The 25,414-nt window shown below is 40.5% G+C and overlaps 1 protein-coding gene across 2 annotated transcripts in view; it reads right to left on the bottom strand.

Annotated features, from left to right (window-relative positions):
- RTN4IP1 (reticulon 4 interacting protein 1) overlaps positions 1-25,414 on the bottom strand; it is a 44,519-nt gene that overhangs the window by 5,062 nt on the left and 14,043 nt on the right. The window contains exons 5-9 of one of the 2 annotated variants that reach the window (XM_058566535.1): positions 19,199-19,247; positions 10,907-11,043; positions 7,352-7,535; positions 3,664-3,756; positions 367-2,669 (exon numbers count right to left, since the gene is read on the bottom strand). In XM_058566535.1, the coding sequence (XP_058422518.1) occupies positions 2,526-2,669; positions 3,664-3,756; positions 7,352-7,535; positions 10,907-11,043; positions 19,199-19,247 (607 nt within the window). In that variant the 3' untranslated portion in view covers positions 367-2,525. Of the gene's footprint in view, positions 1-366; positions 2,670-3,663; positions 3,757-7,351; positions 7,536-10,906; positions 11,044-19,198; positions 19,248-25,414 lie in introns of those variants that run through there. The other variant, XM_058566536.1, reaches the window with a different exon arrangement.

The following is a 25,414-nucleotide window of genomic DNA, read 5'->3' as shown; positions in this document are numbered from 1 at the left end:
CTTTCATATTTTTGATATATTTTATGCATTGTGCTAGGCAGAATAATGGCCCCCAAAGATGTCCACATCCTAATCCCCAAAACCTGTGAGTACGATAACTTGCTTTGCAAAAAAGGGCTTTGTGATTAAGTTCAGGATCTTGAGACAGGGGGATTATCTGGGTGGGCTCAATGTAATCACAAGGGTTGTTAGAAGAGGGAGGAAGGAGAGTTAGTCAGAGAGGGAGATAGGATGACGGAAGCAGATGTCAAAGTGATGCAAGGCCATGAGCCAAGGAATACAGGCAGCCTCTAGAGGCTGGAGACGGCAAGGAAACAGATTCTCCCCTACAGCCTGCCTCCAGAAGGAACGCAGCCCTGCCCACCCATTTTGGACTTCTGACCTCCAGAACTATCAGATAATAAGTTTGTGTTGTTTTAAGCCACTACGTTTATGGTAATTTTTTAACAGCAGCAAGAAGAAACTAGTACATGCATATAAACCAAATATGTATAAATATTTTCCCTCAAAGCACCGTCATTCTTATCAGTAGCTGACTAGGGTCTAAAGGATCTGCCTCACCACCTCCTCTCAAACCTGAAAGATACTGAGAAATACAAGAGGATTTTGTAGATAGAATTCAAACTCCACCTATCTAATGTCTGGATGACTACTTAAACAAGCAGAAAACAATGAAGGTTGGATGAGGGATTTATTTTATAACTATTACTGCCTGAATCTTAAAGGCAACAAAGGGTGGTGGAAGGAACTGTCCTAGAGGTCGAGAGACCTGGGCCCTGCCTAGCTGTGTGACCTTGAACACATCATTTAATCCCTTAGGGCCTCTGTCTCTTCAAATGTGACACAATGACAGGATGGGGGGTTGGGGAAGGTGAGGATAGTAAACCAGATATGTGTTAGGGTTTCCTATTTCTAATCTTTGAGTATGCTAATCGATGATGTATGTCTGGCCTGAATATACTTTTTGCTATGGGTCTCCCACTCCCCACCAAAAAAAGTTTGCTGCATAGTATAAAAACAGGAAATGTTGATTGTGCTTAGGAGAAAAATGCCAATAAACTATAAGCACAAGGCACAATTTCAGTAGCAGTCCATGACACAATGTGCTAATTATAAGTCATTCTTTGTATCACCCTATTGATACACAGACCATCTTTGGAATACCCAAGACACTGGTAACATTGGTTTCTGACTAAGAGAACCTTATGCAGATTAGAATTGGTGTCTGACTAAGAGAATCTCAGTGACTGAGTGACAGGAGTCAAAGGAAGATTTTGTGAAACTACTTTTCCTACCTTTTGGATTCTGAACCTTGTAAATGTATTATCTATTCAAAAACTTACAGTATTTCAAAAGAGTAGGCTCTTTTGGTTCATCGCTTCACACTGTCAAAAAACAACTACAGTTCCTCTATCAGATATCTGCTAATTAGATTCATTAAATATGCAGTCAAAGCTTGGAAGAATTTCAATGTTCTCATTCAGTTTTAACAATCTTTACTAACCATACAAAATGTAAATAGATGTGTTCTGTTATCTTTTCCAGTTTCCCAGCGCAGACAAGTCAATGACCTCGCACACCCACAAAGAAGCAGGACGCGTGACAAGACAGCTGACTTCATCCTGGCATCCAGTGTCACATATCAACTTCCACAGTCCCAGAGCCCTTCACTGGCAGAAGTGACTCCCAAGGCCAAATAACCCTGGTCAGAAGAGAGGAGAATCAAAGGCCAAAGGAACATTTTCTCACTCACCCTTGTTCAAGGATACTTCAAGGGCATCTTTATTTCTATCATGTTCTCTTTTAGCCATTCTATCAGTTACCTGCCAAATTTAATAGGTACATATACACAAGTCTCCTCTCTTCTCTGTTGCATAAATAGTAATTTCCAGGTAGAGAGAAAGAGAATCACAATATTTTGAATACAAAAGAGCAATGGTAAGCATGTGGACAGCCTGGAGCAGGTATCAGGACAAGCACAATCGTGTGGGGTACTTTTGGAGGACAGGGACCTCTCTAATGATGGGGCTCCAACCATATGAAGCTCTATGTAGAACTATGGGCCAAATTATTTGATGACAGTTCATTTCCCTCTTCCTAGAAATAAAATAAGCATCCCTGTGGGATGCGGGAAGAACCCTACAAAGAGGCACGTACATCACAATAAGGCTGAGCCTCTGTCTATCTAGTACACATCAAGACTTAGAAGTTTGAGAAACGGCACACAAAACTGGAACCAAAAAATCTGAGAACAGAAGCAGGCCATTTTCTATCATAAGTTCTTTGGCTGTAATAGATTTAAAAAACTAAATGCACAAAAAGCAGCCAGTACTTCCTAAAAACATTCCTTTCCAAAACTGAAATGGAAAGATGAAACAGGTCAGCAAGGGGCAGGTGCCAGCAGAAGAAAGCCCACCTCAAGGGGCTCTTTGCAAATGGCTTAGCATGGATTATGTGGTGTAATGCAGGCCCTGCTCCAACCCCTTTCCCTGCCCATTATAACGACAAGGACAAGACAACTTAAGCTAAAGTCCCAGATCAACTTCAAGCACTGAGAATGCAGCTGAATGATGGAGACGGAAAAGCACAGGAGTCAGGAAGCGTGAGTTCTGGTCCGACTTCTGCAAACTTGAGCGTGTCCCTTCATCTCTTTGAGCCAGTTTTCTCATCTATAAAATGAGAATCATTTTATCCATGACCTCAGGCAAGCCTCTAGAGTGTATAAGGTTCTCTATCCTATAATTCCACATAACCTCTCAATAAAATCATAAATATCAGCCCCAGAATGGGAGTTTGCCTTCCGGGTTATTCTTCCAGAGACAGAATGTCAGGGCCGTTAAGACCATCCACGTAAGAACCCAACAAGCGTGCAGCAGCAGAGGAGGAGCCTTTCGATGCTCAGCAGCCCTGAAAGGTCTTTTCACACCCAAAAAGGCATGACGAGACTATAAGCAGCAGTCTCTTACCCACAAAGTCCACTGCAGGCCAGACACGAGTAGTCAAGAACACTAGCCAGCTGTCTCCACCAAAATCTCCATCAATCCTCACCCATGTCCTGCCCACTGACCCTCTCAGACATATCATTATTTGCCGTTGATTTTATTACAGTAGCCTGGGAACAAGAGACCTGGGGACCTGACTCCTAGCCTAGTTCCAGGGTTTAGATTCCACGGTGTTTATTCTCCCTGCTTATCTGGAAATCTGCTTACCTCCAGAGCAGCCTCAACCCTGGACTGAAGAAGCTCCAGAAGCAGTTCTATTGTAAACTTACAAGTATATCCCACTCTTTGTGCAGAGACTGCCTTTGTGGTACCTTCTTTTCACGACCATTACCAAAATGTTAGCAGCCTACCTGTAGGTCCTAGCTCTGCTACCATCTAACCAAGTGTCTTTGGGAAAATCATATAACCTCTCTGGGTCTGCCTCTTCATCTATAAACCAAGGGAGTTGGACTAGATGGTAGAAGCTCTTTTTCAAATGTAGCAGTCTATGTCTCTGATTCTCATTGAGAAAGAACCAAAAACACAGTACTTAAACTTGGCTGTGTAAGGCAGCATGCATATTGGCCGAGTCTACCTCTGGAGAGTTCCCAATGACTATGCTTGATCAGCAGGTCACCGAGATTACAAGGGACACTCTAGCAATATAATGGGCTACGCGTACCTTTCCTGCATCCACCAGTTGTGCAATGTCATCCAGATATGGACCACTGGCCATGAAAAAGGCCCAGCGATAATGGACTCCTTGCCAGAAATGCTAAAAAGAAAACAAAACATGTCAAATATAGGAAGGGATGAAATGCTACTAAATGCAAATTTAGGGAAAAGTATTTTCAGGCTGACTAAGACAGACAAACCAATTTCCCATTTCATGCTGACACCAGGAGCTGTACGCCCAGCACCTTAGCACAGTGACAGATAGCTGATGCTCCATAAATGTTTAACAAATAAATGAATGAACAAAGATATATCCACGTGAACTCAGGCTTCTTCACCAAGTCGTGCCTGACAAGCAAGTAAGCACAGGAAAGCTCTCCTTAAAATGATAGTCTAAATCATCTTACACGCTCAATTTCTTCTCTAGGAGAAATTAGGGGCTGAGACCTCTAGCTTTTCTCTATTAAGGTTTGAATAAAGCCCAGAGGCACTAGAAAAAAGCTTTTTACTAATTCAAAAATGCCTTAGGGGCAATAAGGCACCAAAATATGATCTTAGACAAGAAATCCAATCATGAGTTTTTTTGTGGCTCTGAGAGGAATAAGACAGCTTTAAAAGCAAAACAAAGTGTCAAGTTCCTCATGCATCATGGCTGGGTCTTCCCCTACAGTTACAGCAAGCCCCAAGCCACCTAATCTATTATGGGACAAAATGTCCCCGGACGAAGATAAGCAAAAATCCTACACCAAGAGGGCTCATGACCATTTTCCTGCCATATCCACTCTTAATTGTTATTCTTTATGTCAGACGTAGAGTAGGCCATTATCAAAGTAACAAGTGAGCTGAGGGTCTCCATGACACCTCAATGACCTGCCCAACTATACTTCATCAGATGGGAGATACCCATAGGTGGCACAGGGTCAGCTAGCACCATCCCTGAACCTGCCCATGACTGCTGGGTGAGCTTGGACTTCTTTCCACCGAGATCACCCTCTGTCTCACGATCTTTCGGCATGAAAACAAGCTACCACCATGGCATGAAGCTGGCAAGTGCAATGCACCTCTCCAGCTACTCTAGCTCAGGCACACGCACTTCATGGTTGTGTTATTTAGGTCAAGCTACCTCTTTCAGCCTGTTTCCTGGCTGAAAACCAGGTAGAATGATGATACCACCACTTAGCACCACAGGGTTGTTGGAAGGATTACATGAGAATGTATGTAAAGTATCTGATATGCACAGAGTATTCAATAAATATTTATCTAGTGCTGAAAGTAAAGCTTATTGAGGAAAGACTGGGGCAATACCAAATCAGAATTTAAGATTGTAGAAAGAAAGATAAAACCAGGCTGTTGTCTAGGCAGAGCTTTGCTGGGGGTGTGCCAGGAATGGCTTACTGGTTTGGCTGAGTCACCCTATAGTTTATTGTCTAACCTGGAAAACTGTGAGAGTTAAAGGAGTCACCATTAATAATTATCCCAGGACCACAGATGCAAATAGAGCTAAGCTTACCCTAGAATAGATGTGACCAGATGTTGATTCCCCTCAGCCCTTGGGTGGTGAGGCAGAGCCTGGGCTGGCAGAAGTCTCCAGGGAGTCTGCTCTTGGCCCAGAGCAGCCTCAATACTATTCAAATACTATCATTTTCTATGTGTGTCATAACGTGAAAGAGGATGGGAAACACTGGCCTAGGCAACTAACTTAAAAAAGAAAAGGAAAGAAAAAAATACTGTTTCAAGGCCTATGTACCTAGATACCAGAAGCACTGAGATTGTCCCAAGCTTACAGGGGACCCAGTTAGTTACAATCACAGAACTCCTGTTCATGTACTTTTCCCTAAGATCTGGCCTTACAGACTACAATTAAAACATTCTGGTAATTGTTTAGGTTTTTTTTTTTTTTAAGGAAGATTGGCCCTGCACTAACATCCGTTACCAATCTTCCTCTTTTTTTTCTTTTTCTTTTTACTCTCCAAAGCCCCAGTACATACTTGTGTATCATAGTTGTAGAGTTGTAGCTCTTCTATATGGCACGTCACCTCAGCACGGCCTGATGAGCGGTAAATAGGTCTATGCCCGGGATCCGAACCGGCAAAGCCCAGGCCACCAAAGCGGATCGCGTGAACTTAACCGCTGCGCCACCCGGCTGGCCCCCATTTAGGGTTTTAAAGAAGGAACAGCAATGTTCATAACTGCCACGTCTATAATTCTTTACAGCAGGGTGCCCTGTAAAGTGAAACTTTTGCTCTGCAACAGCAGAATTCTTACATTCTGCTCTAAGGGTCTGTGTATTTTTTCCAGGCCATTGCAGGAGAGAGAGTGAACCAAAGCAGGCAGGAGAGTCTGGAGCATTACAATGAGGCTTTAACTGTGCACAGTCTCAGAAGGACATCAGAAACTACTTAAAAGGTTTTCACATGAGATTACCACTATCATCTTTCAAGGAGGGAGAAAGAGAAAATGAAGAGAGTTAGGCCTGTTTCACTCTCGGAGGACAGCTCTGAAGGTGAACTTGTAAGAGGTCTCACTGGAGTACAAACTGTGAAATCTTACAGAAAACTTAAACTTATATTTTAAAGCACTTAGAAAGCCTGGGTTTTGAGAAAAGGGAGAGAAGAGACAAAGGACAGCTAAGATTCCTTTCTCCGCCACAAAGCGCCCTGTGGACACTGTTTCTGGCTGCCGTCTGAATTGAATGAAGATAAAGAACCCTGAGTACAGTGCCCGGTTTGTTCATCTGTTACCCACACACAGTTCCTAAGAATAGAGCAGTCCTCCTCCATCATAGCTCTTCTTGACTGCTTCTAAGTATTGAGTTAGCACACAGAATTCGAGAGGCCAAATTCCTAAATTTCACCTCCAAAAAGGTCCCAAATTAACTTCTAGAATAAAGAAGAAGCTAAAGACAATTATCAAGCCAGTCATCTCACAAATATGGATCAGTGTTTGCTGGCTCGACACAGCAACTCACAACTATTGCACCACTGAGGAAACTTCTACTGCAGAAACTCCCAGAATGCCACCAGTAGCTAGAGTCTCTGATTCACATGGAATGTGCAGTGTTAGGACAAGTTGATACAATTCCAGAAAAGGCATAATGGTTCTATTAGTCTTTGTAGCCTCACTGAAGTAAGAACATAATTTTCCTCAGGTTTCTGAAATTCAGAAAATGCCCACAGACTTCTAAAGGTCTGACAGCCCCAGTGTGGGGATCACTGGCACATCCCAATGCCACTACCACGAAAAGAGCCAGCTGTACACTTGTTTTAGTCGAGTTTCCACCTTTCTCTATGAGAGCCTGTATGTGTTGAGACTGGCGAAACAGGGAGAGGGCCGTCAGGTATAGGCAAGAAGGAAGCAGAAGGTGTATCAGAGGGTAACATCAGGCACTGTGCCAAGTTCTTCACATGGATTATCTCATTTACTCCTTACAACATGCAGTAAGGTAGATACACTATTAGCCTCATTTTACAGGTAAAGACATCGGGACTTAGAGACATTAAGTAACTTACATGGTGTCACAAAGCGACTAAGTGGAGGCCAGAATTTTAAACCCATCAGTGTGTGACTCCAGAGCCCATGCTTGCAGCCTCTGTGCTATGCTGCCTCCAAGAGAAACGAAACTGGCTAGGTGGAAATCAACTTCCAGAAGCATGAGGTGCCTGCTTGCTCTCACCAGCCAAGACCCTCCTCCCTACCTTTAACGTCTTAGAGCCCACGGTGACACCTGTCTGCAACATGCCGTCTGCTATGCCCAATCGGTCCATGTTCAGGAGGAAAGGAGTCACCAATGTCACATATGTGGCTCCTGACCATTTCTTGAGAAAATTTGGAGCCCATGATTCAGTGGATCCACCAACATTATCAAGGATAAAATCAAACCTGGAGAGAAAGAATCAAATCAAAACATCCTTGTCAGTCTTTACCCAGGGCTCCAATCCCCCATCACTCCCATTGCCAGTTGGCTATAGGGTTTATTTCAGAGACAGCTGACAAACTGCGCTGCACCACTGCATCCAGCAGAGGGGTGGTTTTTTTGACAAAGGAGAAAAGGGCACTGGATCTCTGGCTTTTCTCCAAGGTAAGTCAAATGTAACTACTTTTTTTGTCATAAAATCTGATCATTTTCTAAAACTTTAAGAATGTGCTTCTCCACCAAAGGTGATTTTGGCCCCAGGGGACATATTAGGCAATGTCTAGAGACATTTTTAGTTGTTGCAATTGGGGGAGGTGGTGAGAAGGCACTTCTGGCATCAAGAGGCCAGGGATGACGATAAACATCCTACAATGCACAGAACAGCCCCCCCTGAATAATAAAAAAATTATTCAGCCCAAAACGTCAATAGTTGAGCAACTAAGGTTGCCAAGGTTGAGAAACCCTGACTCAATCTTTACAGAAAACTGCGAAGCCATCCACCCAATGTAAGTCAAAGTATTTTTTAGTGCACACGAATACTTGAAAAGTATGTAAGGTTTTCCCCCCCAAGAATGATTTGCTTTTATTCCCTCCACAGTCCCTCTCACTGCTTGCAGAAGCATCCTCTTCGCCTTCCAAAATTTTCTTCTATTTTTTGGTTTCAGGCACAGCATCAGGACAATGTATAAAGAAATCAACAGCCTGCTCTCAGTCCTCAATTCTGCTCTAACATGCCCCCAAAATCCAGTCATAATGGAATCTACAGGAACTGACAGATACTCAACTCCTTAAATCTAATCTAAAACTGCTATAAGCGCTACATTTTACTTAAAGGGGATAAAACCCAATAAAGCTTTTAAATACTTTTGAAAACAAAGATCTATTTAGAGAATGCATGCTTATAAATTAAGCAAATTAATAGATGAATTCCTTTTTGGTAAATCCTGTTCCCCGTCTAAATTCATCTGGATGAAGTCAAACATCCAAGCTTCTAAAACCAGCTTTGGGCAACTCTGTGGATCTTGAGTCTTTCATGGGACTAAACTAAAGAAGAGCAAATAAAAATGGAAGATATAAGTGCAGGAGAACGACCTTACTAGATGACTATTCTTCTCATTAGAAAAAAGAGAAGAAAATTCTTTTTATGAGTTTAAGTTTCTACTTTTAAGTTTCTACTTCATTTCCAAATTTTGAATAAACATAATGATACTTAATTTAAATAAAACTTAAGGACAGCCTGGTATTACAGAACAGGAACTGCCTCAAAAAGAAGTCTGGAGACCAGGTGTAGACCCAGCTCTCCCACTAATGATTAAGCGGCATAACCTTGAGCATGCAAAAACTCATAAATCCTCTGCCCCATTTTTCTCAACTATAACGTGATAGAGTTGGACTGAAGGATTTCAAAGCCCTTTCCTGCTATAAAATTCTAAGATTCAAATCTAAGAAGTTACTATTTGGAAGGAGGAACAAATTTATTCTAGGTGGAGTCAGAGGCCAAACTCCAGGCAGAAGTTATAAAGATCAATCTTAACTAAAGCTGTCAAAAAAAAAAAAAAAAAAGTAATAGCCTGCACCTGTAGGCGAGGGCGGTTCCCTCCCCACCCCCCACTGGACAACAACAAGCGAAAGGAGAAGACCAGTCACCAGAGACGCAGAAGGGCAAAGTCTAGTGTAGATTTGGGAGCTAGACTGAGTGTGCTCCAGCCTTCCATCTGTTAGATTCTCTGTTCTCTGGTGACAAGTTCCAGACATGTATAAAGCTTAAGGTAGATAGAGGGGAATGCGTTGGCCTGGGCCTCAGTCTCAGGCTGCTATTCCTAGAAGCAGCAGAAGAGATGAGATCAACCGAAACTACCACTATCTAGAAGCCAGATCTTGGAGGCCCAGAGAGGCCTAGGCCCGGACACACATGCAGGAGGGTAGCTGACAAGATCTCTGCAAGGGACAGTGTCATCCCTCAAACATGCCAAGCCTATTCCTGCCACAGGGGCTTTATATTTGCTGTTAACTCCCCTGGAACAGTGCTCTTCTCCTAGATTCGCTCAATAATTCATTGAACAAGTATTTATTGAGCACCTACTACATGTTATTATACTGTTCCTGGTGGAGGGAGACAGCAAGACTGAAGACCCCCCCCAAAAAAATTCCATTCTCCTGGCTTGCTCTCAGAAGCCTCTGTTCAAATGCCCCTGTGGCATTCTTATACCACCCGGTCTAAAACAGCCTCCTCCCGATCATTTGTTGTCCCCTTTCCCTGCATCAGTGTTCTTGAGAGCGCTTACACTGAAACCTCCCAACTAGAACATAAGCCCATGCAAGGGGGAATCTGTCCTGTTTACCACTGTATCTGCGTCCTGTGTTTAGAACACTGCCCAGCAGCATTGATGCACCATAAATAGTTGAAGGAATACTGAGTCGGCTGGCTGCCCCTGGCTTCACAGCTATACTCCTGCTGGGAGCTGGGGATGCTGGCTGAGAAAGGTTAGGCAGTGTCAGATAGGGGCTTCCTTTTTTTTTTGGGGGGAAAGACAAATGTTTATCGGTACATATGTACTAAAAAATATGCACTTCCTCTTTTTTTTAACCCATGAAAATATATTTCTACTCAAAGTGGGCAAGAATAACTAGCTCCTGAAAACTAATTTAAAAAAAGGAAAAACCTTTGAAAAAGAAGTAGAACAGCGTTCCAAATACTCCTCAGTTGCGCTCTCTGCTTCAGCTGTGTCTTGGCTAGATGAAGACCAGATTAATCAGCACCCCTCCTCTGTCGGCCCAAACATAGTCAGGATCAACAGGGCCTGAGAGAATTCCGGAGCCTGCTCCTGTTTGGTACGTTAGGCCAAACCACGGCCTGGCATTCAGATGCACTGAGAAAACCCACACGCTCCCATTACCAATATTATACTGCCTGTGTGTCTCTGAAGCTCCTTATTAAGCCCAAACACTGAAAGCATGTTCGGTGCTAAGCATGTATTTTCATGCACGGCTCTATGTTCTTCCTGTGGTGACAGATGCCACTGAAGAAAACACACTTCCAATTTTGCCTTCAGACCTCTTACGAAGAGGCAATAAAAGTAAGTTAACTTAAAAATCAGCAAAAGACCATGTAAGGAAAATATTTTCCTCAGTCCATATCCCATTATATGACTGTGCTGTATTAACATCTGGAAGTAAAACAGAAACCAATTTAAATGACTTCTAATGACATGGCATGTGTTCACAGACTCTTCCCTAAGGTTCCAACCAGACTGTGAGGCCGCCACACCATCTCAGGCTTGCATTATCAACTGTCCTCGTTCCCACTTCCCCACAGGGACGCTGCTGGAATACATACGGTGTTAAAGATTTCAACCGCTCTTCCACAGTTCCAGATTTGTAATCAATTACATCATCTGCCCCAAGCTTCCTTACAAGTTCACTGGCATCCTGAGAGCAAACCGCTGTCACATGAGCATCCCATGCTTTCATTACCTGCCAAAAAAAAAAGGAGAGGAAAAGTGGAAAAAGTGACTGCATTTTTTTTAAAATAGTTGGCACCATGTGTACCTATATCAGCCTAATCTCTAGAGAACTCTAAGTGCCTTGTCTTAGCAGGAACTCCAGGGAGCCATCTGTCAGAGACTAGAAAAAGTGATTAAACCTTTGTTTACTAAGAAAATCCCAAGACATAGATCTCATTTTCCCTGGAAGAGATACCTAGTCACCTTGTTGTCATGAAGTTATAACCAGTCTACTCTGGAAAGGGCTCCACGCCTCACCAGCATTAGAAAAGACAGGAGTGGATGCCTCAAGCTTAGTGCTTTCAGTGATGACAAGGGTAAATAGCCAAAAAAAAAAAAAAAAAGATATGTCCTTGGAAAATGACTATTTAAAATGACTCCAGAACATAAAAATGCAACATCTCTTCATTTGCATCTTGAATAAGCATTAATACAGTCTTGAGTCAAATAGCTGTATCAAAGCAACCAGCTAACAGGTATTAGGTAATAAATGAAAAGGTGCTCTTAAAAAAGATAGGGAAGAAAATACGGACATTTTATTTTCAAAACATGGATCAGGTCCTCTCCTTTGGTGTAAAAAAGCCTAAATGGTTTCCAGGATTTAAAATGCAGGTGCCTTATATTTTAAAATGATGAGGAATAACTAGACTTAAACAAAAAGAACTAAATTCTAACATTATTCAGGATTAAGTATCCTGAAAGCAGCCTGCTCCAAGATTGCTGTAATTCTTTTCTATAATGACAATTGCATAGAATTAAAAGGGGGCTATTATCAGCCTAATTTGAGAATAGTTACTTGAAGTTCACCAAGAAATTTTCGTGTGGACAGTTATAGGTCATAACAGATCAGCTGTTTTCTCAAGCCTGTCCTGGGTATCAATCTCCTGCACTTCCTCAGTATAGGCTGCAAGGCTCACTAGAATATAAAAGATCTGGGTTTGCTTCGTTCACTGGTGAATCCTCACTCTGTGGCACACATAGGTGCCAAATAAATATCTGTTAAATACAAATATAAAGGATTTCAAAACCATTCATGATCTTATCTAATTTCTCACTTTTAAAAAGTAATATTGACTAAGGGTTTATACGCCCTGGAGATCTGAGAGGAATTAAAACATTTAGGAGTGGCATCATACACAATTTATTATGTTTATGGGCTCCAGAGATACTTGAGTATAACACATTGCTTTCAACAGCAAGTCCCAACCTCAATTGAAATATGTGAAGAATATAATCCAAGATAAATATCCAATATCTATATTAAAAAGGAACTGTTGAGAAAAAAGGAAATAGTGTTCTCAGCACCTACATTTAATATGTATTTTCTTTAAACAGTATTAAATCCTGAGGAAGACTCTGTCACATGTTGAAACTGTTCAATGAATTTTTTTCCAAATTTCCAGTTTTTCCTTTCCCACTTAGAACCATCTAGTATCTTTGAACGCTACTAAAAGGTTTTAAAAACAGCCTTAGCAAAAGCAACTACGTAAAATAAAACACAAGTATAAAAAACATCTATAAGGCAGATAACCACTGAGAGGAAGCTGGTAGCCATTCTAAAAGCTCCTCCACCTGTCCTGTCCCAGAAGTCAAGGTTATCCTGACATCTATACTAACCACCCCCCTGCATTTACAAAAAATCATTTTGGGGCCAGTCCCATGGCCTAGTGGTTAAGTTCAGCACACTCTACTTTGGCGGCCTGGGTTCAGTTCCTGGGCGCAGACCTACACCACTTGTCGGCAGCCAGGCTGTGGCGGCAACTCATATACAAAATAGAGGAAGATTAGTAACAGATGTTAGCTGAGGGCGAGTCTATCTCAGCAAAAAAAAAAAAATTGTTTTATCACCCAAATATGCATTCCCTAGACACTATAGTTTAGTCTCGTGCATTTTTAAAATACGTCTTTTAAGTCTCTTTTTAAACTAGTATAGACTCCTCTTCCCTCCCTTCACTTTCTTGTTATTTATCTGTGAAAGAATCCAGGCCATTCGATCTGCAGTTTCCCAGTCTGGAATTTCTGATTGCAGAAGGGACCACTTTTAAAAAAATATATCATCACAAACTCACGGATTTACATACATTTGAAGGGTTTCGTACACTGCTGGTGGGAATGCAAACTGGTGCAGCCACTATGGAAAACAGTATGGAGATTTCTCAAAAAATTAAAAATAGAAATACCATATGATCCAGCTATTCCACTACTGGGTATTTATCTAAAGAACATGAAATCAATAATACAAAAAGATTTATGCACCCCTATGTTCACTGCAGTATTATTCACAATAGCCAAGATGTGGAAGCCATAAAAGCAGCCATACTCAGCCATAAAAAAAGACAAAACCATCCCATTCGCAACAACATGGATGGACCTTGAGGGTACTATGCTAAGCAAAATAAGTCAGACAGAGAAAGACAAATACCATATGATTTCACTCATATGTGGAAGATAAACACATAGGTAAAGAGAACAGATTAGTGGTTACCAGAGGAAAAGCCGGTGGGGGAGGGTGAAAGGGGTAAAGGGGCACATGTGTATGGTGACAGATAAAAACTAGACTATTGGTGGTGAATATGATGCAGTCTATACAGAAACTGAAATATAGTAATGTATACCTGAAATTTACACAATGTTAAAAGTCAATATGATCTCAATAAAAAAAATTCAAAATTAAAAAATAAATATATATATATATATATTTGAGGAGTTTCAATCCATTTTAATTATCATTATTATTACTGAAGCTCAAATTTTCACATCTTTGGGAGTTTCTTCAAGTTGGCTCTTGAGTCTTTTTGACATGACTCCACTAGGCTTTGATAGTTTCCTTGCTATCTAATATATTCCAGGCTCATTCTTGTATATTTTGTGCCCTAGATCTGGAATCTGCCATTTCTCCAAGAAGCCCTGCATTCTTTTAGTGAGCAATGATATTACAAGAGATGCTTTACATACACACATACACAAAGTACCTCTTGAGTTCATACTGATACCTCTAATTCAAATTCAAGACTACGAAGCTTTTACTTAACCTCTTTTCTGTTACATCTTTGTCTTTTCTTCCACACCTAAGATCCTGGTTGTCAAAGACACAGGGGATGACAGAATTAAAATATGCCATACATACTCATTTGTGCTACTGTATATTATATACATAACAGTCTCTGAATAATAATACTAATATCACTACCCATATAATTATTGAAAGCATTAAAATAATTTTAACATATGCTCTCCCTATTTTCCCCCTCTTTTTAAAAATAGTTGTACTATATTTACCTTCTCAGAGCATATGGCTACACACACTACACTCATTTCTAAGCCCTCATTTAGTTTTAGTTCTACAGATAACTTTACATTTAACATTTACCACCAGTCCTTAATTCAATGTCTCTCTAGTCATTTTACTTGTCAGAAGCTCATTCTCTAGCAGATTTCTCAGAAAGGGATCAGAAGAACATGCTCCCCAAGTTCTTGCATGTTATTAACTGTTCATGTGTGTCCTCTATACATGAAGGCCAGTTTTGCTGTATATAAAATTCTTAGCATATTCTTTCTCAAGTGTCTTAAATAGGTTACTCCATTTTTCCCCCTGGCATTAAAGCTGCTGTCAAAAAGTCTGATGATAATCTAATTTTACTTCTAAGTCATGTGTTTTGTTTTATTTTGTTATTTTAGATGTCCCAAGGATTTTTTTTTTTTCTTTTTCTTTAAAGGCCAGTAATTTTACTAGTTTTCCTTGATATTGCTCATTCTGGCTCCATATTCTTAGTTAGATAAGTGCTGTGATCATTTAATATGTAGTTTCAAATCATTTAATTTCAGGGAAGTAAGGAAGTTTCTTGAATTATAGATTTTAGTATTTGTTCTATTCCCTCGTTTTGGTCTTCCTCTTCAGAGACTCCTGTTCTCCATATACCAACCTTCTGACCTGTCTTCAATATTGGACACTTTCTCTTGAATCTGTTTGTGTCTCTTTCTTTCTTTCATAATTGAAAATTTTTCCAGTGTAGATGTTCTATTAGGGCAGCATTGTGGTGGTGTGTTTACTTGCTATTGAGTTCCTTCCAGTTTAATCTTCATTGCTAAAGGATATTTTTCACCTATTTTTACTTTTTTTCTGAGTTTTTCCAATTCCAATTTTGTTCTTTCCTGTCTTGTATCATATTTTTAATGTTTTTTAAACTTGTTTTGAAATTGTAGGTTACATTTTGATCTGTTTTGTGTGTATGTTTTCTGACGTATTTTCATTGTCTGTAGTTACGTTATTCTACTCTTTATTCTTATAACTTTGTATGGGATTTAACCTTGATACTTTTCTATTACTCAATTTTTTAATTTTATTAAAACATTTTTGTTGTGAAATATAACATACACAGAAAAGTGCACAGAATATAAATGTACAACTTAATAAATTATTACTATTATAAGCAAATACTATTATAAGCATCACTCAAGTTTAAGAACTAAAATACTACCCATGCCCCTGAGCCTCCTCACCTGCCCCCACCCAGTCAAAACCCCCTCACTCCTTCAGAAGTAATAACCACTATCAGGACTTTTATATGACCTTTTCTGTTTTGTTTCTTAAGAGTTTTACTATCTAGGTAGGCATCCTTAAACACTATTGTTTAGTTTCACCTGTTCTGGAATGTCTTAGATTCACATAGGTCATATTCTTTTATATCTGACTTCTTTCACTAGCACTCTGCTTGTGAGATTCATCTACCTCATTGTGTGCAACTATAAATTGTTTTCATGACTATATAATATTCCAATGTAAGAATATACCACAATTTACTTATCCATTTTACTGCTGATGGACATCTGAGTTGTTTCCAGGTGGGGGATAATATCTGTAATTCTACTACATATCTTTTGGTGAACATGTGTGTATATCTATCTACAGGGTATATTTGTAAGAGTGGAACTGTTGGGTTGCAATTTATATTCAGATGTAGTAGATGGTACCAAATGATTTTCCTAAGTGGTGGTATCAGGTTAGACTCTAACCAGCAGGGTATGATCTTTCTCTTTTCCTCCCACTCTCCTTCTCTCTTTTCCTTTCTTCCATTTACTTATTCATTAACTCACATTTACTGACAGTCTCTGGACTAGGCCCTGGGTATTTGTCTTAGTCTGTTCAGGTTGCTATAACAAAATACCACAGATTGGGTGGCTTATAAACAACAGAAATAATGTCTCTCACAGTTCTGAAGGCTGGAAGTCCGAGATCGAGGTGCCAGCACAGTCGCCATTTATTGACAGCCCTCTTCCTGGTTTATAGCCAGCGCCTTCTGTCTCTGTCTTCACATGGTAGAAGGGCTAGAGAGCTCTGCTGGGCCTCTTTATAAGGCCATTAATCACCTCCCAAAGGCCCCACTGCCTAATACCGTCACATTGGGCATTAGGATCTCAACATATGAATTTTGGAGGGACACACACATTCAGTATCTAATGGTGAATTAAAAAGAAGTCAAGGTGCACATCTCCTAGGAGTCCTCTCCCCTCCCCCAATTCAGTGAGCAGATGAATGGGACACTCCAGCACTGTCTGAGTCCTCAAAAGGTCTGAGGCAGGGTCTGGGGTGGAGCATTGCACCCAAATTCTCCCTCCTGGAAATCGATGTGGCAGAGCCTCTGAGTGTGCTCACTAGCCCCATATTGGGGAAAGGGGATCTCCCTTCATATTGAGAGAGAGTTAATCAAGCCCCCCCACCGAGGAGCCAGCCAGTTAAACATTCAACCACCACGGGAGCGGCCACTAGGTGCCATCCTGTTCCTGGAGGCTCGGGGCACTGTTTGCTTTGTTTGAGGTAAAATTCATGTAACATAAAATTCACCATTTTAATAATTTTAAAGTGTACAATTCAGTAACTTTTAGTACATTCACAATGTGCAATCATTATCACTAATTCCAGAACATTTTCCTCACCCCAAAAATCAACCCATGCCCATTAAGCTGTCATTCTCCATTCCCTCCTCCCCCCAGGCCCCAGCAACCACTAATCTGTTTTCTGTCTCTATGGATTTGCCTCTTCTGGACATGACATAAATGGAATCACATAAAATGTGACCTTTTGTGTCTGCCTTCTTTCACTTAGCATAATGTTTTAATTGATTAATTTATTTATTTTTTGTGAGGAAGATCAGCCCTGAGCTAACATCCATGCTAATCCTCCTCTTTTTGCTGAGGAAGACCAGCTCTCAGCTAACATCTATTGCCAATCCTCTTCCTCTTTTTTTTTTTTCCCCCAAAGCCCCAGTAGATAGTTGTATGTCATAGCTGCACATCCTTCTAGTTGCTGTATGTGGGACGTGGTCGCAGCATGGCCAGAGAAGCGTTGCGTCGGTGCGCGCCTGGGATCCGAACCCAGGCCGCCAGTAGCGGAGCGTGTGCACTTAACTGCTAAGCCACAGGGCCGGCCCAAGCATAATGTTTTGAAGGTTTATCCGTGTTGTACCATGCATCAGAACGTCATTCTTTTTCATGGCTGAATAGTATTCCATTGTGTGAATATACATCAGTTGTTTATCCATTCATCAGTTGATAGACATTAAGGTTGCTTCTGCTTTCTGGCTATTATGAATAATTGACACTGTTAGGCACATCTGTGTACAAATTTTTGTTCGAACATGTGTTTTCATTTCTCTTGGGTATATATCTAAGAATGGAATTGCTGAATCATATGGTAATTCTACGTTTAACATTTTAAGGAATTGCCAAACTGTTTTCCACAGTAGCTACACCATTTCACATTCCCACTAGCAATATACAAGGGTTTCAATTTCTCTAATCCTTGCCAACATTGTTAGTTTCCATTTTCTGTTTTTTTTTTTTATACCCATCCTAGTAGATGTAAAATGATATATCATTGTGGTTTTGATTTGCATTTCCCTAATGACTAATGATGTTGAACATCTGCCCATGGGCTTATTGGCCATTTGTATATCTTCTTTGAAGAAATGTCTATTCAAGTCCTTTGCTAATTTTTAAATTAGGTTGTTTGTCTTTCTGTTGTTGAGTTTAATAATTCTTTTCATATTCTGGATACTATACTCTTATTAGATAAATGATTTGCACATATTTCCTTGCATTCTGTGTGTTGTCCTGTTACTTGATATTTACTTTTACATTTTCTTGATAACATCCTTTGATGCACAAAAGTTTTTAATTTTCATAAGGTCCAATTTATCTATTTTTTTGTTGTTGTTGCTTGTGCTTTTGATGTCATATCTAAGAATCTGTTGCCAAATCCAAGGTCACGAAGATTTACTCCTATGCTTCCTTCTAAGAGTTTTATGGTTTTAGTTCTTACAGTTAGGTCTTTGACCCAGTTTGAGTTAGTTTTCATATATGATGTGAGGTAGGGGTCCAACTTCACTCTTTTGCACGTGGCTATCTAGTTGTCCCAGCACCATTCATTGAAAAGACTATTCTTTTCCCTATTTAATGGTCTTGCCACCCTAGTCAAAAATCAATTGACCGTAGATGTATGGGTTTATTTCTGGATGCTCAATTCTATTCCATTGATCTATATGTCTATCCTTATCCCAGTAGCACACTGTTTTGATTACCGTAGCTTTGTAGTAACTTTTAAAATCGAGAATTCCGAGTCCTCCAATTTTGTCCTTTTTCAAGATTGGCAATTTGGGGTCCCTTGCAATTCCACATGCATTTTAGGATCAGCTTGTCCATTTACGCTAAAAAAGGCAGCTGTCATTTTGATAGGATTGCATTGACTCTGTAGATCACTTTGGGGAAGTACTGCCATCTTTACAGTATTTTGGCTATTGCATTTCTATACTCATTTTAGAATCAGCTTATCAATTTCTATCAAATTGCAAACTTCCATCTACCTGCACTGCCCATGGTCTTCCTCTCTAAAAGCTTTCCTACATTTGTTACACAAGACATCCACAAACTAACCCATATATCAAACCACTGAAAAGGTTAACGCTTCTTTCTACCTTAGAAAATTTCCTTCCAAGAGCAAGCTGAAATCATAGTGAATTTATTGAACCTACCTTTCTCTCAGCTTTTAAGAAAAAATAATTTATAATGTGAATTTATAAATTCATGAAGATAATAATCTTCCTATTCACAAGATAAAGAAATTGTCTTACCTGTATAGCAAAAGTACCAACTCCTCCTGAAGCGCCCAAGATTAAAACACTACAATGCAAAAGAAACTACAATCAACGAAAATGTTAAGCCAATATAACTGGATAAACAAGCAAGATGTTTTCAACATGTAACTGGCTCAAAGAGAATCCCAAAAGCAAATAAAGTCATTCAGCGTCCCAAGATTCTATTACACAAGGATTTTTATCTTAGGTTCATCAAGAAGCTATAAATGTTTAAAGTAAGACATTCTATGAACCCTTTGCCAAGAATACCAAATACTAAAAATACCAATAATTTGTATTTTTAAAAGTAGCTCAGATGGTTCTTGGTAACATCTGCATTACAATTTTTCTAGGCTAAAGTTACCATAGCTTTCTCTATGAGAGGGAGCTCTGGGATTCTTTTTAGTGTGTTCGAGTAGATTCAGTTGCTCTCTAAGAAAAATCACATTCCTAACCACATTCCAGACAAAGTAGAATAAACCATCTTTTGTTCAGACATGTCCCCCCGTCAAGCTCCTCAGTTTCATAAACGGAAATCAATCTTATCCTCGATTTGGCTTCCGGGTAAAGCAGACCCATCGGCACAAACATCCTCGTGCTCCAGGTTTTTGCCGGGTTTGCTCACTGGTGGCCCTCCTGACACTCCAGGCCGAGGTGAGCAGCCTGGAGTTTATGGATGTGTGCGGGTGGGGGGGTGAACTCTCCGAAATTGTGCATTAACTGAAAGAACATGCAAAATTTGGTGTGATTATGCACATTGTGCATCAGGGAGGAGAGGGATCCAGACCTATCATCAATTTCCCAAAGAAGTGTGGACCCAAAAGAGAATCACTAGACAAAAATCACTGCTTTACATACTCTTACATTTTACTCTTGAATTAAGCTAGAGCTCCAGCAAACTGCCTTCCTCGGACTGCAGAGTTTCAGGTCCTCAGAAAATTGTTTGTACTAAATTGCACTTTGGTGTTATGCTACTGATCTAGGCTGAGGGACATTATAAAAAGGGACTGCTTGATATTTGATACCACATTAGCTAAGGAGATACTGCTGAGAAGTCTTCATGAGAATTCTCTTTATGAGTGCCCATAGAAAAACATTTTTCTGAAGACTACGTGGTGGGAGTAGCTGTGCTATTTATCTGTCACTGCAAACTGCGTATCTGCTGGTTGTGGGTCCCTCTTTGACTCGGCTGCTACAGAGTGCAGAGAATTTTGTGACCTATTTCTGGCAAGTACACCAGATCCTGGAACATGCATCCTGTCTACAATCTTAACCCTAGTTTCATTTCACTTTTTTCTCTTACCCAAATCACAGGAGGCTGGGTGTCAGCCTTTAGATCTTAAGTTTCTAGTAAAATTTCTGAGCCAACAAGTTCTCTTTGAAATTAATAACATTAAATGTAATTAAAACAAGTCTCCTTATAAATTACGTTCCTTCTAGAAGAGTTACTTTTAAATTTCACAGAATTATAAACTGTGAAGAATAGAAGAAACTTTAAACATCAACTCCTCCAAAATCCTTCAATTCACATATTTAACAGCTTTGGTACTTCCTAAATGGGGAAAAAAGCATTAAAACTGCCTCATAGATACATCCAAAAATTAATTCATCCATGGACTATTCTACCCTCTTACTTTGGCCCATTCTTATAGAAATGTAACTAACTCAAACTCTCATTTAAGTCCTTCACAATCTAATCTTTATCTCAACTCTGGCTTCCTCTCACTATTTCCTGAACAGAAGTCTCCACCTCAGCCACTGAGGTCCCCTCACTCTCACCCCCAAGTCCCACGCACGTTGGCCCATTCCTCAGACTCTCAAATTCCTTCACCAGCTGCTAAGGTCTCCCTTCCCTTGAAGGCTCAAGTCCCAGTTTTCCTGCTCTACACCCTTGAGACAGCCCCGAAGTGATGTCCATGCCATGCATTCCTCATTTGTCGCATTGTTAACCTTCATTCATATGCTTGCTTCCCAAGCTATTCTGCAAGGCTTCAAGGACAGAGACCTCATATTACGCCCAGCACTGGGCGTACTACCCTGGATGCAGCACATGCCTGATCAATGTTTCTTGACTTTAAAAATCATCTAAATCAGCACCATATCCCACAATTAAGGCAATAATTGCTACTATCCCAAATGAGGGAATTGCCTGCTATTTGAAAGACTGAATTAAAGTTTCTTCTAGTAAAGAAAAGCTTGAAACTATTTTCTAATTCTCTGAGAATCCTGGATTAAGAGGATACCAAATATAAGGGCTGCTTAAGGATCCAACTGCCAGACGCAACTCTGACCTCGTTATTGTCAGTTCATTGCTTCCCCATAACTCGAGCCAAAGCAGCCTCATTCCTCCAAATGAAAAAGCGAAAATGTGTTTCACAGCAGAGCTTGACAGAAGAGGGAGTGGTTCTGCAATAGCAGCTTCAGTTCCTGATGTTGCCACTTGATGGCGCCCCCAAGTGCAAAACAAGTGAGGAGCTGGCCCAATGATGGGCTACACACTGCTGGTCAGCTGGTCAAGAAGCCCTGGGGACACATCGTTCTCTGGTCCTGCAAACTCTGTTTTGTGCAGGTTCAGCCAGGAACCGTACTTCTCTACGAACACAGAAAGTCCCAAAAAGGGACAGCAAGCAAAATGAATTTCGAGCCAGCAATAAATCGGTTGGTCCTCTATGGTTTGAAGTCCCACAGCTGAACTGACTGTTCTTGTTGTGTTCTTCAAAGCCCTTATAATACAAAAGAAAATACTGCTGTTGCTACCCCCGCGGCCCTTCACTTAAGTGCTACACAGCGGGAATACTTTCTACCCAGCTTCCTATAACGGTCACACTAGATATTCAAACCTCGTTGAAGTAGAAGCCTGTGTGTTATACTGAAGAAAAGTGTGCTGTATTGTTTATTGGCTTATATGGAGCAAGTGCCCAGGAAATGCTCTATTTGCAAAAAACACTCTAATTCAAAATTGTCACGATTTTTAGCCACATTCCTCTCTTACTTCCTAAGTCCACATACAGAGCTTCTTTTGAAGTCAGTGGGAATTGCACTGTGACAGATATAAAAATATGAGGGGAAGTATGAATAATTATTACACTGCTTATGCATCCTTAAACCCTAAAATCTAATTTCCTCTATCATTTCTCATCAATCTCTGAATTCTCCCTAAACAAATGTTAAGGTACTAAAGCAATGTTGGCTTCTTTTCCGTGACTGGGTCACTTTTTATTTAGCATTTGGGCACCTAAGCCCTCTACAATCACATTTCTCAGTATTACAATCTTATGAGGCAAGGCATCAACATGCTAACTGCCTTACAGATAAAAAACAGATGAAACTACTACAAAACAGCAGGAGATCCAGAAGTAGGGAATCGTCTTTCAAATTTCTATATTCTGGCTTAGCCTCAGAAATCTCTGAATGCCAAGGCTGGGAATCTAGAGACCTGGCTTCTAGTCCCAACTCTCTCACTAACTGAATCTCTAGGCCTCAGATTCATCAGTTGTGAAATGATGATCACAGACGTGTACTCTATGATTCAATGAAAAAGAAAGAATCGGCATTTTCAATCTAATTTAAACTTATACTTAGTTTCTCCATCTTTCTAACATAGAAGTATATGACCTCCATGGTCCCCCCCAGACCACATACTCGTGGAGAAAAAAGCCACATCACAAGAGTAAAATGCCCTTTATTAAGTCCTAATGGCTCAGAAACAAAGATGATTTAAATGCGGCTAAATCTTCCATCAGTAGAAACAAAAGGTCTTTAAAAAATAAGGACGCTGCTGAAAATGTATAATCTCAGTTTTCAGTTTCATACACTACTTTTAAATCTGGGGAAAAATAATGACTGAAGGATAGCAAAGTATATCACAATATGTTAAGTTTACTCCCTAAAGTGAGTGAGAAACTTAATCTGAATACAGTCATGTGCCACATAAGGATGCTTCGGTCAATGATGGACCACATATACGACAGTGGTCCCATAAGATTAGTACCATATAGCCTAGGTGAGTAGGCTATACCATCTAGGTTTGGTAAGTACACTCTATGATGTTCACACAATGATGAAACCACCTAATGACACATTTCTCAGAACATATCCTCATTGTTAAGCAACACATGACTGTAAGTGGAATAGAGCTACAAAACAAATCAACCAAACATGAACAAGACAGCCTGGATCTGTGTGTCCCCTTCTTCTAAGTCTCTGTAATTCTTATAGACATTCCCCCATTGACAGGCGAGTTCATGTGTGAATTAGGTGTTTGGAACTTTAACACATTTTCCCATGAAAACAAAGCTATTTATACATCTCAGCAAGGTGCCAGGGTAGCCACTGAAAAAGGTTTAGTTAACCCATAATCGACCAAGAACGTCATACACAGTATAACAATGGTTCTGTGGGGTCACCGCTTCCTTCAATATGCTGCAGAACAGAGGGAAGGAAGGATGACTGAGGGAAGGATCCTTTGTGATGGAAACAATAGGATGGATGAGAGATAGAAGTAGCATGGTCAGAGGAGGATTTACCATGGAGCTGATGGGGTTCAGGACACGCTACCCCAAAATATGGCACCTTGGCATTTTGAATATCTTAAGCTGAAGGATTTGAGAAACGGCATGTGCAGGAAGAACTCTGACCTTCTTCCCTGAAGCTGGTCATAAGACCATCGTGTGAGAGGTGCCCTCCCTATACCTGGAGGAAAGAAGCATCCTTAATTCCAAGATGGAGGGTCACAGAGAGGAATCAGAATGCACAGGCCTTGCTAAGGTTCCCCACTTTATTATACTTAGCTCATACCCTTTGTCCTCTCATATATTTTCACGACTCACCACTCTTCACCAATCACAGCAAAAAAACGCTCAGGTTTAACCACATCTTGGGGTCTTCATTTCCTTATGAAGGCTCCCATATTGCGTAAAACTTGTAATAAATAAATTTGTGTACTTTTCTCTTGTTAATCTGTCTTTTGTTTCAGGGGTTCCAGTCAAGCACTTAGAAGAGCAGAGGAAAAAGGTATTTTTCCTCCTGTACAGAGCCAATGAAGCTTAAGCTTCAGGCCCTTCACTTACACAAGGCCCTGAGAGGAGCCCCAGCAATATATTTGCGTGGACATATGTTTTTGGAAAATTTGCAAAAGTAAGAAATGCTAATGAAGGGTAGCAGACTATGCCACCCCAAAATATACCACTTTGGCATAAGGATTATTTTGAGCGGAAGGCCATTGAGAAGAAGTGGATACAAGAAAGCTCTCTGCACTCCCCCTATTTGCCTAAAAGCAGGACATAAATTTACAAAGGCATCCTTCCTCCACTCTCTACCAGGAAAGACAAAAGTTATTCCCTGGAGATAACTTTAGACTCTTATTAGTGGAAAAGGCACCACTTAAATCTGCATAACAATCTTTACTCTTGCTTTTCCTGGTAACCTCTCCACAACTGGCCTTCCCGGCAGGCTTCTCTCTTTCGTCTTTAGCTGAAGATGGTATTTTAGCCTGAATTCTAAGCAATCTCTTTGAGTTACTCATTTCCCCCCCAGGTATCTCCCATGTATACATAGGGTATACGTGTTAATAAACTTTTGTTTGTTTTTCTCTTGTTAATCTGTATTTTATTACAGGGACCTCAGCAGAGAACTCAGAAGGGTAGAGGGGAAATGATTTTTCCTCCCCTACCAACCACAATCAGTTAAAATGGCTGTCTCTTTCCACTCCTACACTCGCTCCATCATGTGTCCCCTCTTGTCAGGTGACAATACATTTGGCTGAAGGGAAGTTGTTTTGAAATACATTTGCTTTGAGTTTACTGGGAAATACTGATGTGGTTCATAGTAATTTCTGAGTAGAGTTAAGTTATTACAGATGTCCTGTTTTAAAAAAGCCTTCCAGGAATATTCCTACTTCCCACTAAGTCAACACAAGAAGGCATCATGAAATTTAATTATGTTTTATAATTTTATTTATTTTTCCCCCAAAGCCCCAGTAGATAGTTGTATGTCATAGCTGCACATCCTTCTAGTTGCTGTATGTGGGACGCGGCCTCAGCATGGCCGGAGAAGCAGTGCGTCGGTGCGCGCCCGGGATCCGAACCTGGGCCGCCAGCAGCGGAGCGCGTGCACCTAACTGCTAAGCCACGGGGCCGGCCCAATGAAATTTAATTATGATAAGACCGAGTATCATGGTACCTAGCTGGATTATGTGAGTAGCGAAGAAGAAAT

Source organism: Diceros bicornis, chromosome 23 (assembly GCF_020826845.1).
Source record: "Diceros bicornis minor isolate mBicDic1 chromosome 23, mDicBic1.mat.cur, whole genome shotgun sequence".
NCBI classification, from domain to species: Eukaryota; Metazoa; Chordata; class Mammalia; order Perissodactyla; family Rhinocerotidae; genus Diceros; species Diceros bicornis.
This window is presented reverse-complemented; position numbering and strand designations above follow the sequence as displayed.